We start from the raw sequence: 12,086 nt of genomic DNA on the forward strand, positions 1-12,086 counted from the left end.
CATTCTTTATCTTTCTCTCTCACCAGGAGACCTATCCGTAGGCTTGAAGCGCAGACTCATGGCCAGCCTGCGTTGAGGCACTTTTCTCTCTGATGACTCTGGTAACTGAGCTTTGCTGTCTCTGTCATTGCCTGAAAAACAAATAAATACCACAGCTAATTATTGTGGGATAGACAAAGTGAGAATCAGTCATTTATCAGTCATATATAATTTGCACCAGCAAATTTTTTGAGAACCACTGATTCAAGAGTAGGACATGAACAAGTTACTTACCTTCTGTAATGCTCTGTCTGATGGATCTAACAGCAGATTCCTCACCTTCAGAGCTCCCAAGGCACTAGCCTGGATTCAGAAACGTTTCTGAATTAGCTCCCATATGACAGTAGGAGGAACCCTTGTGCTCTGCGGTGGCTTCACCCCAACTCCGACAAATACGGCAGAAACCAATATATAGGAACCACCCTGTGTAATAACACCAGTTTTTAAAGGTAACTTCTGCACTCTTACATGTGGAGCAACAGACATATCTAAAATGGGACAGTGTTTTAAATGTAAAATGGGACTTATGAACTATTTGAAATCCATGCGACAGATCGAGTAGAAAGGAGGATCAATGAGGAAACTGTGATTAGACTTAGTATCCACTAGAAAGAGAATTTCGGAATGTAGGTAACTTGTTCTTCTGAAGGATACTTTCAACAGCACATTCCCCTCTTTTTAAAAAGGCACTTATTAAGGCATCTCGTGACATCCCTATATTTGGTTCCCAACCCATACCTATCTGGGCATACGCGGACCACGCAGTATTGATAGCCAGGACAGGACGCGGCCTCCAAAGTTTGATAAACACATACGTATCATTTATAGACTACCTAGATCTAAGGGTCAATCATGCCAAGTCCTTTGCCATTATAGCCGGGGCCAGGAAAAGTGACAAAACCCCCTACGTACATGTAGGTAGGAAGAAAATGGAGGTGGTTGACCCTTTTCCCTATTTGGGGGTTCTTTTTGATAAAGACTCAACCTGGTTAAAACTGGGGGAAGGCAGGAAGAGGGGAATGGAGAGGAGCCTCTCAGCAATAATAAGATAAGACTTGCGATACCCCTAAAAACATCTATCAAGCCAAGGTTAAGGCGGCGGCAACCTATGGGGCGAGAGTATGGGGCCGGGTAACAATAAATACCCTCCAAACTACAGAAAATATTTTTTTCAAGTCCCTGGTTGGCCTCTCCTCCTCCTCATCAAACTATATTTTACATCAGGAATTGGGCCTCCCGTATATACAAGATGCAATCCACTTGGCTCCAATCCTTCTGTGGCACTCAATTTGGCACAGGGAAACAGTTCCACTCACACAACTTATACTAAGGGATTGTTTGAGCATGGAAAAAAGCAGAAATTCACTGTGGCTTGGCTATGTGGAATCAGTTCTGAAGGAGATTGGCCTTCATGGCCTATTTAAGGAACCCTCAACGTGTAGAAGGGTCTAAAAAAATGTCTCTAGTACCTTTATTGCACAGGTGGATTACAAGAGGAAGGAGCGCCATAAAGGAAAAGCTGCAGCCGTCACCTACCGCCTGAACCCGCCATTGTCAAAGAGAGGGTTCTATTACCTAGCAGATGTTACCATTCCTCAGCACAGATTTATACTGTTGAGGTTCCACATAAATGCGATTCCTTTAATGTTAGGATACCCAGAGAAAAAGTATAACCATGCGGAGCTTAGCTTATGTCCAAGCGATTCCCTTTCAAGACAAACTGAATTGCATTTGGTTTTATTTTGTAGGCTCTACAAAAGAGGTATAATTTTTGTATGCCCCTTTTAAAGCAGACGAACATTAGGCAGTGTCGAGTTGCACTATTCTTTTTAAAATCACTACCCAACCCTTTAACATGTTTTTCACTCGCCTCTTTTCTCTGGGCCTGCATGAGAAAAAGCAAGAGGGGGGTTGCTTGTACCTAAGAACCTTTGGGAAAGTTATCCTGTACTGTTTATCTGAGTGTGGCTCACAAAAGGTTGCGGCAAAACGGGTTATTATTTTATTATTATCTCATCTCTTATTCTTATACAAGGGATATGAAGTATTTTATGTACATGAAATTGAAATTATATATTTATTCTGTGCTTTTAGGGTCTTTTTAAACTGATCGAATCACGAATGAATGAATGAATGAATAGCTACCCGAGCGTTACCCTTAAAAGTTGGTATGTCTGAGGAGTGGTCTTTACATTACAAAGTCTTGCAGACCCAAGTGCGGAAAATATCCTTCCCTGCGGACCTGAGAAGCAATATAGCGCCAGATGACAGTGTGGACAGACACCCATATAACAGCTTTGCAAATATCCATTAGTGGAACACCCTTTGTAGCTAACTGATGAAGCCTTTCTTTCTTAGGTGGACGTAGTGGAGAAGAAAGCATGGAGTATGATGGACTGCCCCACATGGAATTGCAATAACACTTTCAGAATAAAGGATGCCTGAGTTCCGAATAACAACTTGTCAAGAAAGAAGATGGTATAGGACCGCGCCTGTACCTCACTGACTTGGCAAGCAGAAGTAATTGTTATGACTAAAATCTAACAAAAGGTGACTGTATGAGGCAGTAAACATAAAGCACAAAATTCAAAGTAACATGCAATGTCTGTCTTTTGCCATTCAAGCACCCAGCCACCTCAGGCGCCATTAAGCCTGCAGTGCAGACCACATAATAAAACAACAACGGCACCAAAGCACACACATTGCAGGTTTTTTCTTCTTTTCTACTCCCCAATCCTTGATAAGAAAATCCAGTTTGAGCATGAATGGTATATTGCTCTCTTTTAATTCATGGATGATTCAGAGTACATTATTATTCAGCAAGAAGCAGCCGACACGTGTTTCGTTCTCCTGGATTTTTTCAAGGATATGTTGATTTTTATTAGTTCAAGCATTCCGTACACCTAGTCAAATTCCTGTCTTTTGATTAACAATGATGTTGAACCCGTAATTGGTAATAATCAACAAACAACCCTCCAGGTGGGAACCCCCTTATTCTTTTGATGCGTGTATACAGATTAATGTTCCCCAGGGGCCACCATGTTCCTTCATTAAAAAATAATAGAGTTCCACTGGTATGTTGATTACAGGACCCTTATAACCACGTGATCTGTAAAGAGACCCCAGACGTCTAGCACATGCGAAAATCCTGGCGTGGAAGTAATTGCTATTACATACAAGGCTCAGCAAACTCAATAAACAAATGTGCATAGGTTCAAAAGGTGTACTATCAAGGTTATACGTACCAAATTAAGGTCCCACTACACCATAATAAAAGGGGCAGTAGGAAGCTCAAAAGTAAGCCAGTTTAAAAATGCATTGCAACTGGAGATGTAAACAATAAAGGCTGATCAGGTAAGTGCAGATATACTGATTGAAAGAGTTAACAAGTAACCTTTAGTGGTGCCCAAGGCAAAGCTTTGCTGGGCCAGGAGAGAGATTAGACAGAAACACATCTGAAATCTTAGCTTGACCTAGATCGGCCTGACTGTTCTTGTATTAGTTCACAAAGTGCCCTAATGAATGCACAGACCTACTTGGTAAACCAGTGATAAGTAGAGCATTTTTTATCAACAACTTCAAATCACAACCACAAATTCCACATGCAAGTCAGAATTACTCAGCTACTGCCATTCAACCTCCATGCATGGAGGTGTAGGTTCAGATGAAGGACCTTGCCTTGTTACTGGGGCAAAAAGTCCTCCTGCATAGACAAGTGGAATGGAGGGAAGATGCACAGACTCAGAAGATTAGAGTACAAGACCCTCTGAGCCCAATTCAGGGCTGTCAAGAAGAGCTGAGAGCAGTCCCTCTTGATAATCTTCAGAATTCTCGAAAGCAATGACAGAAGTGGAAACACAGAAAGGAGACAGGAGTCCCAAACAGGGAGGAACAAGGAGCCCCAAGGCACAAACTCCAGGGTGTAAAAAGGCGTGACACAGAACCGTTCCCAGTAGTAGCGAAAAGATCCACCCAAGGCATGCCCCATCAGGCGCATACACTTTAAATGACCTCCAGGTACAGATGCCACTCATGGGTATTCAGATACCATTTGCTGAGCTTGCCAGTCCTGATGTTGAGGGAGCCCACCAGGTGATAGACTGTCAGGGAAATTTCTTGAAGTTCCAGCAATTGATATAGCTGCAAAGCCTCCTGGAGTCTGTGAACCCTCTCCACATTGCTTATTACATCACGCCCATATGGTGGGCGTGATGTTTATCAGAACATGAACAGGTTTGGCCTTGATGGAAGTCATAAAGGCCTTGAGAGTCATAGGGACAGCACGCAGCTCCAGATGGTCAACATGGGGTTTCTGCTCCACCATAGACTCCCCATCGCCACATCTTTCCAGACAGCCCACGCAGCTATGACAAAACTGTCACCACCCTGAGCTCTGAATTGGGAATGGAAAATGATTTGCTGCACATCAGGTTGGCATTCTTCATCACAACTGAAGTTCCCTGCGGATTCATTCAAAATATGGATGCTGTGAGGACATTTTTGCCTCTTTATCATCAACTTCATAATGACAACCATGCTGAAGGCCCTGTAGAGCATCAGAATCAGATCCAAAGTAGCCTCTAGACATCTGTTATAATGATGCTGAAGCAAGCGCCAGAACCAGCACCTCTGCAATATAGGCTGGTTCAAACCATCTGGAACCGGCGTTGCCTTTGGCAAAGGTGTGAAGGCATGGTCTGGTGCCAGATGGGGGAGGGACAAGAGCCTTAACAGAGTCAGTCAGCACCAGGCCTACCTAGCTCTGCAGGAAGAAGTCAGACTGGAGGTACAGGTAAATCCATGGGATTTGAAGTCTCTCCAGGAGTGATTGGAATCATCTACAAAAGCTAAGGCATCTCCTCCTTGAAGGCCTGAACCCTCTGTGAAGTCAACAATGGCCTGGAGAATTCACTGCACATCGGCTCCATCTGTTGAAAAAGAAATGTAACCAGACAATGCTGGTGAATTCGGGTCCTTGTAACACTGACTGAATTTTCTCTCCCTGGAGCTAAAGTGATGGGGAGGGGTTGATTTCCAGTTTGAGTTTTGTTGAGCTAGCACCAAAAACTGCCTTTGGACTTTATTTGGTCTTACCTAAGGATGGTGTTTAGGACCAACACTTGGATAAGGAGAGAGCCTTGAATTTCGAATGTGACCAACCTAGCTTGCTTTGTGCTCCCTGAAGATCTTTGGGTTAGAAGTATTCATCATAACAACATTTTATTTATGTGTAACAGAACCTCCTTAGCACAGAAATCTTCTACAGAGGTGGATGCTGGAAACTATCTTACATATTATTAGTCTTTCAAAATCACAAACTGAAAATCTTGGTTAAGCTCATTTAATGTTAAGTAATCTATGAAAGGACAGTCTCAATACACCAGTTTCATATTCTTTTCTGAGAAGGTCAAGAATGAGACTTCACTTTATAACAAAAGCAGTTTAGGGCAGTGCACATATAACTCTATGGAATGATTCAGCGCTGGAGAAAGCACAAGTTACTCCCTGTGCTGTGTACTGATAATCTGTAGTCTCTGTACCTCAAGATTTACATTAGGTAGGTCTTGAATCAAAGGGAAGAGCAATGAAAAACAGCACACACAGCAAAAAGTAGTGCTTAGGGAAAAAGGATATTTCTAACTGTGTTCTCCAACCCCTTACATGCCTGATATCTCCTACACATCTGTCCTTTACTAGTCCTGAGGGTACAGACAAAAGGGTGGATGGTGGGTGGAGGATCAGGAGTGGGTGTTTGTGGACTACAAGTCAAAGACTAATTCAAATAATTAACTTGTACGTATCAGTATGTTCCTTCCCTTCTTCTTCCATGGAAAACTGAAAAACTGAATTTTCATATGGAGCATGTAAACTTCTCATCCATTGCAGCTTAACTAAACAAGTTCTTAGACTGAACACAAATGTGGAGTGCACCACCAACACCAAAAAATTAAGTCCATCCACTGTAGATATTGCACAAGTTGTTTCTTTATTCTTCTTTTTCAATAAAACAGCCAAACAGCTGAAGCGTTTCGTCCAACTGGTGTGGACTTAATCAGGGCTGCGGAACATATAAAACATATGGGGGCATATTAGCAAGAACGACAATAACATTATCGCCGCTTTAGCCATAGGAAACTGCAGCTAGTGCGGCGATAATGGGCTTGATAATATGCTCTTGAGAATTCTCATAGAAGCCCATGTTCACACCAAAACATGGGCTTCTGTGGGAATTGTCAAGGGGATATTATCAAGCCCATTATCGCCGCTTTAGCGGCAGTTTCCTGCTGCTAAATCGGCGATAATATTAACGCCGTCCTTGCTAATAGGCCCCATAGTGTATAGTATAACATGAATAACCACGAATGGACAATGGAACATGGCAACACAAAATATGGACACTTAACCAGACAAAAATTTGCCTGTAAAGATTCCGATATTAAACATTTAGATTTAAAAAGTCATACATTCCAAGACTGCATTGATACAGGGGCAAACATGACATTTTTCCAATACATAAAAAAGTGTAATTAAAAACATACATTATGTAGTAACACAAAGCAAGAAATGAGAAAGCGAAAGACACAGCAAACAAAGCATAGTTTCCAGAGAGATTTAGGAGAATAAAGCACCATCCAAAGTGTGAAAGAATCCTTAATCAAGTGAAAAAGGTCCACCCAAATATATTCTGGGCGGGCCTAATGCACAAGATATAATGTCGATGGAGACTACATACCTTGAAATATAAATGTAGATTTCTAGGATATACAAAGGTTGAAGAAGGTTTGGGAACTGTATTAGCACTGTAATACAACAGTCAAAATGAACCAGAGCACGCACAGAGTACTGGCCAAACTATCCCTAGTGATTGCTACCGGCCCCCATTAATTTATAAAAACTCAGGGTGAACAAAAGTAACAATGAACCCAAGCGCTCACAGATATCCCCTCTCTGAAGGTGGCCCTGCTAAGAACCTGGGCATTTGGTTCAACGAAGATCTGAGGTTCGCAGAGCAGATCAAGCGCTTGACGGGTGCCTGCTTCGGGACCCTCAGATCTTTGAGTAGATTTTTCCCTCTTTTACCCCAGCCAGCTAAAGAAACGGTCGCTAGAGCCCTCATACTGTCCCGCCTGGATTATGCTAACGCTTTGTATCTGGGTTCCCCCTCCTTTCTGGTAAACAAATTGCAGCTTATCCGGAATGCGGCTGCGAGACTCTTGTTGGGTATCTCTAGACGAAATAGCATAAGATCGCATTTAGCCAATCTTCACTGGCTGCCGGTGGCCCAAAGAGTTCAATTCAAGGCCCTGGTACTCACGCATCGAGCCCTTCATGATACTGGCCCTGCCTATCTCAGGAAAAGAGTGACTTTTCATGTCCCAAGTCGCCACCTTAGGTCGGCCTCCCAACGCCGGATGGTAGTCCCCCGCTTCCGGCGAACCAGATTGGGCGGTCAATCCTTTTCGGTTAAAGCCGCTGCCCTCTGGAATTCCCTCCCATTTACTCTCAGGGACACCAGAGACCTTGGCTGCTTTAAGAAGCTTCTTAAAACTCATCTTTTTAATGTAGCCAATTTAAGTTGTTATGTTCTGCTGTTCAGCTCTCGACTTCTCTGTGGTTATGCTTCGCGCCGGGATACTCACGAGTAACTGTGCGCGCAATAAATATCTATATAACATATAACATAACATATAACATATATCCGCACTGGGAGGTGCCCACTGAGTCAATAAGACGGTCTGAGCCCCAGAGGCATCCAAAAGCCATTAGCAAATGCCTCCCAAGTAACCTCCCCCCCATTAGAATAAACAACCCGAAGTCCTGGGTAAGGGCTCACCGTATCACGCAGCAATGAAGACCGTCCTTATTTACGTCCTCTTGCTCTGTAAGTGAGAGCGCCAGGCCGCTGTAGTAGGTTTTAAAGACGCGCTGCGTAACCTCGTGGGATGTGTCCAAGCGTCAACCTATGGAGTATCTGCAAAAGTGAGTTTCTAAAAACAGAGAACACTGCAGCTTAACTCAAGACATACTGCGTGGCCTAATGAGACACGTCTGTATATGATTGTCAGTCAAATGTAAAGTAGCATACATATAATGCCAAGTACCACGGAGAATTGTAATACAAACCCCTAGAGTTAAAGTGCCATAAAACATTCGTATGTGTCAAAGAGAGTAACAATAGACACTTTTATAGGGAAGTGGTGCAAGGGGTTGGATGCTAAAGTCATGTGCACCCAGTGGGGATGGTATATTTAGAGTATGGGGGCTAACAGCTTATGCCCGTTGGTATATGAAAGATTCAAATTGTGTTTGTTGGGTAGCAATAAGAAAATTAGAAGTAAAGTCCAAGGGGACAGTACCACGCAAATTATGATATTCAAATATCAAGAAATTACATGATTTCAGGTGACATGACCATAACAGGAGATGGAGAGGTGTGGTGCAGCGGCCAGGGCAGCTGACTTGGGAGAACAGGGTTCACAGTTCAATCCCCAGCTCTGGCGGCAGCTCAGCTGAGCACCATGTGACTCTGGGCAATAGCTCACTTAATTTCCATGACGCCCCCCAGTGCCTTAAGACCTGTAAGGGTGAGTAGTTTGCGCTTTACAAACACGGATTTACATTTTAGCATCACAATGACTGGCTTGAGCTTAACCAGTGTATTGTGCACAAAGCAACAAAGGACACTGAAGGCTTGATGTGAAGAAGGGAGAAAGAAAGAGAGAAAGGGCGATGTATTATTTGTACATGGATTCCTGAATATAGAGGCAGCACGTCAATACATGAGCAGAAAACCTGCTTTATCATCCAATCAAGGAACATTCAATATTCCATAAATTCTATGGTATCTCGAGCTACCATGTATATTGTATGGTGTTCATACATTGATCATAGTGACATGGACTGGTAAAAAAGGGGGGGTTTGGGCTCAGAGGTTGCACCTATAAAAAATAGTGCAGCTCCTCATCTGAGTTGTGCCCCAACATAACACAATGTAGGCGACAAATCCAACCTGCTTCGTTGCGTCTGAGGGCCAATTCTCTGTACCCTCCCCATGCCCTTGGAGGGACATGATCTGTAATGCCAGAAACCGGTCCTCGGAAGCTTGTTTCCGGTCCAGGGAAGGCATGGCTTGGCAGTTCAGGCTGGACTGTTCCCATGAGGCACAGGGTCAGACTAATTTGCATATGGCCATGTCTGAACTGGGGTGGCAGAGTGGGCTAAAGAACGGTGATGGATTAAACCCAGATCTGTTGACTGGGTGTGAGTGTTTGATTGGTTCAGATGCTCCGTCCATCACCACCCCCTTTTGTACCACTTTGTTCGCCATAAGTTAGCAGGGTATGCTCAGACGTGGGTCCCTTGCTCACTTTGCCACCGGATTCAAGCAAGCCGGGCTGAAGACGGCTGAAATGCTAGAAACTGGTCCTCGGAAGCTTGTTTCCGGTCCAGGGAAGGCATGGCTTGGCAGTTCGGGCTGGACTATTCCCATGAGGCACAGGGTCAGACTGATTTGCATATGGCCATGTCTGAACTGGGGTGGCAGAGTGGGCTAAAGAAAGGTGATGGATTAAACCCAGATCTGTTGACTGGGTGTGAGTGTTTGATTGGTTCAGATGCTCCGTCCATCACCACCCCCTTTTGTACCACTTTGTTCGCCATAAGTTGGCAGGGTATGCTCAGACGTGAGTCCCTTGCCCACTTTGCCACTGGATTCAAGCAAGCCGGGCTGAAGACGGCTGAAATGCCAGAAACCGGTCCTCGGAAGCTTGTTTCCTGTCCGGGAAAGGCATGGCTTGGCAGTTCGGGCTGGACTGTTCCCATGAGGCACAGGGTCAGACTGATTTGCATATGGCCATGTCTGAACTGGGGTGGCAGAGTGGGCTAAAGAACGGTGATGGATTAAACCCAGATCTGTTGACTGGGTGTGAGTGTTTGATTGGTTCAGATGCTCCGTCCATCACCACCCCCTTTTGTACCACTTTGTTCGCCATAAGTTGGCATGGTATGCTCAGACGTGAGTCCCTTGCTCACTTTGCCACTGGATTCAAGCGAGCCGGGCTGAAGACGGCTGAAATGTCAGAAACCGGTCCTCGGAAGCTTGTTTCCGGTCCAGGGAAGGCATGGTTTGGCAGTTCGGGCTGGACTGTTCCCATGAGGCACAGGGTCAGACTGATTTGCATATGGCCATGTCTGAACTGGGGTGGCAGAGTGGGCTAAAGAACGGTGATGGATTAAACCCAGATCTGTTGACTGGGGGTGAGTGTTTGATTGGTTCAGATGCTACGTCCATCACCACCCCCTTTTGTACCACATTGTTCGCCATAAGTTGTCAGGGTATGCTCAGACGTGAGTCCCTTGCTCACTTTGCCACTAGATTCAAGCAAGCCGGGCTGAAGACGGCTCAAATGCCAGAAACCGGTCCTCGGAAGCTTGTTTCCGGTCCAGGGAAGGCATGGCTTGGCAATTCGGGCTGGACTGCTCCCATGAGGCATGGCATGCATATGGCCATGTCTGAACTGGGGTGGCAGAGTGGGCTAAAGAACGGTGATGGATTAAACCCAGATCTGTTGACTGGGTGTGAGTGTTTGATTGGTTCAGATGCTCCGTCCATCGCCACCCCCTTTTGTACCAACATGTATTGACGTACGGCCTCTATGTTCAGGAATGTATGTAAAAATAATGCACCATCCTTTCTCTCCTTCTTTCTCCCACTTGGAAGTTTCTTCACATCAAGCATTCAGTTTCCTTTGCTGCTTTGAACACAATACACTGGTTAAGCTCAAGCCAGTCATTTTGATGTTATGGTCATGTCACCTGAAATCATGCAATTTCTTGACATTTGAATATCATTAGTAGAGTGGTGTTGTCCCCTTGGACTTTACTTCTAATTTTCTCAATGCTACCCTATAAACACAAATTGAATCTTTCATGTACCAACGGGCATAGGCCATTAGCCCCCATACTCTCCAATACCAATCCCCCATGGGGTGCACATTACAATAGCATCCAACCCCTTGCACCACTTCCTTAAAAAGTGTCTCTCATTACTCTCTTTAACACATACAAGTGTTTTATGGCACTTTAGGGGTTTGTATCATAATACTCCACGGTACTTGGCATTATATATAAGCTACCTTACATTTGACTGACACACATATACAAATGTGTCTCATTAAGCTACGCTGGTCTCTGTTTTTAGAAACTCACTTTTGCAGATACTCCCTAAGTTGACGCTTGGTTACGCAGCACGTCTTTAAAACAGACTACTGCGTCATTGGGAGGGAGCGTTGCAAGCCAGCACGAGACCAATTTTGTGTGTGTGACAGGGCTCTTTATAGAAACAGGTACATATCACAATTTATTAACCTTGGCAGCTGCCTTCCAAAACTAAAACCTCACTATACATAAATTACCTGACCCCTTGTCCCCCTCCACCCCTACGATCCCAACATCAAATCCCCCATCCCGCAAAATACAACATAACATTCCATAACAATAATATGCCTTAATCCTATACCATTTAGTATTTACCAATCCTAACCTCCCCTGACCCAAATCCCTACCTGCCTTTGTGCAAGCAACTGTAACTAACAAACCTCCAATCTAAACTTAGCCTTCCCGATTACCCTTTCCCTGCTCTTGCTCACAAACTACCAAAATTTAACTAAAAACTACAGCCAATCCTGGCCAACTTTCAACAACCCCCGCCAGCACCTGTTCCAAGCGACAAATATACAACATGTCAAAACCCCTATGAACCTGTTCCAATAACCGCCTCCGGAGGAGGACGCACCCGGCCTTCCGAGCACATGGCACTGGAAATCCCTTTGGTGTGGGCACCAGAGGGATTTCTTTTTCACCCCAACATCCTCTGGAGCTAAGGAAGAGCTTCCCCAGCTCCAGAGGCTGTCTCTTTGGTTTCTGTGCAATGATGATCAGAGTGCACGCCATGATGAAGTACAAGTTACTTACCTTTGGTAATGATGTATCTAGTAGATACGATTCTAGCTGCAGATTCCTTAACGTAGAATTATCCCCAGGCGTGA

General features: G+C 44.4%; 1 protein-coding gene across 1 annotated transcript in view; it reads right to left on the bottom strand.

Moving 5' to 3' along the window:
* The window catches only part of CARMIL3 (capping protein regulator and myosin 1 linker 3), a 1,019,681-nt gene that overhangs the window by 3,931 nt on the left and 1,003,664 nt on the right, over positions 1–12,086 (bottom strand). Inside the window, exon 40 of the mRNA XM_078644900.1 lies at positions 24–131. Coding sequence (XP_078501026.1) covers positions 24–131 — 108 coding nt within the window. The remainder of the gene's footprint in view (positions 1–23; positions 132–12,086) is intronic.

The sequence above is a fragment of the Lissotriton helveticus genome, chromosome 5_1 (genome assembly GCF_964261635.1).
Source record: "Lissotriton helveticus chromosome 5_1, aLisHel1.1, whole genome shotgun sequence".
NCBI lineage: Eukaryota > Metazoa > Chordata > Amphibia > Caudata > Salamandridae > Lissotriton > Lissotriton helveticus.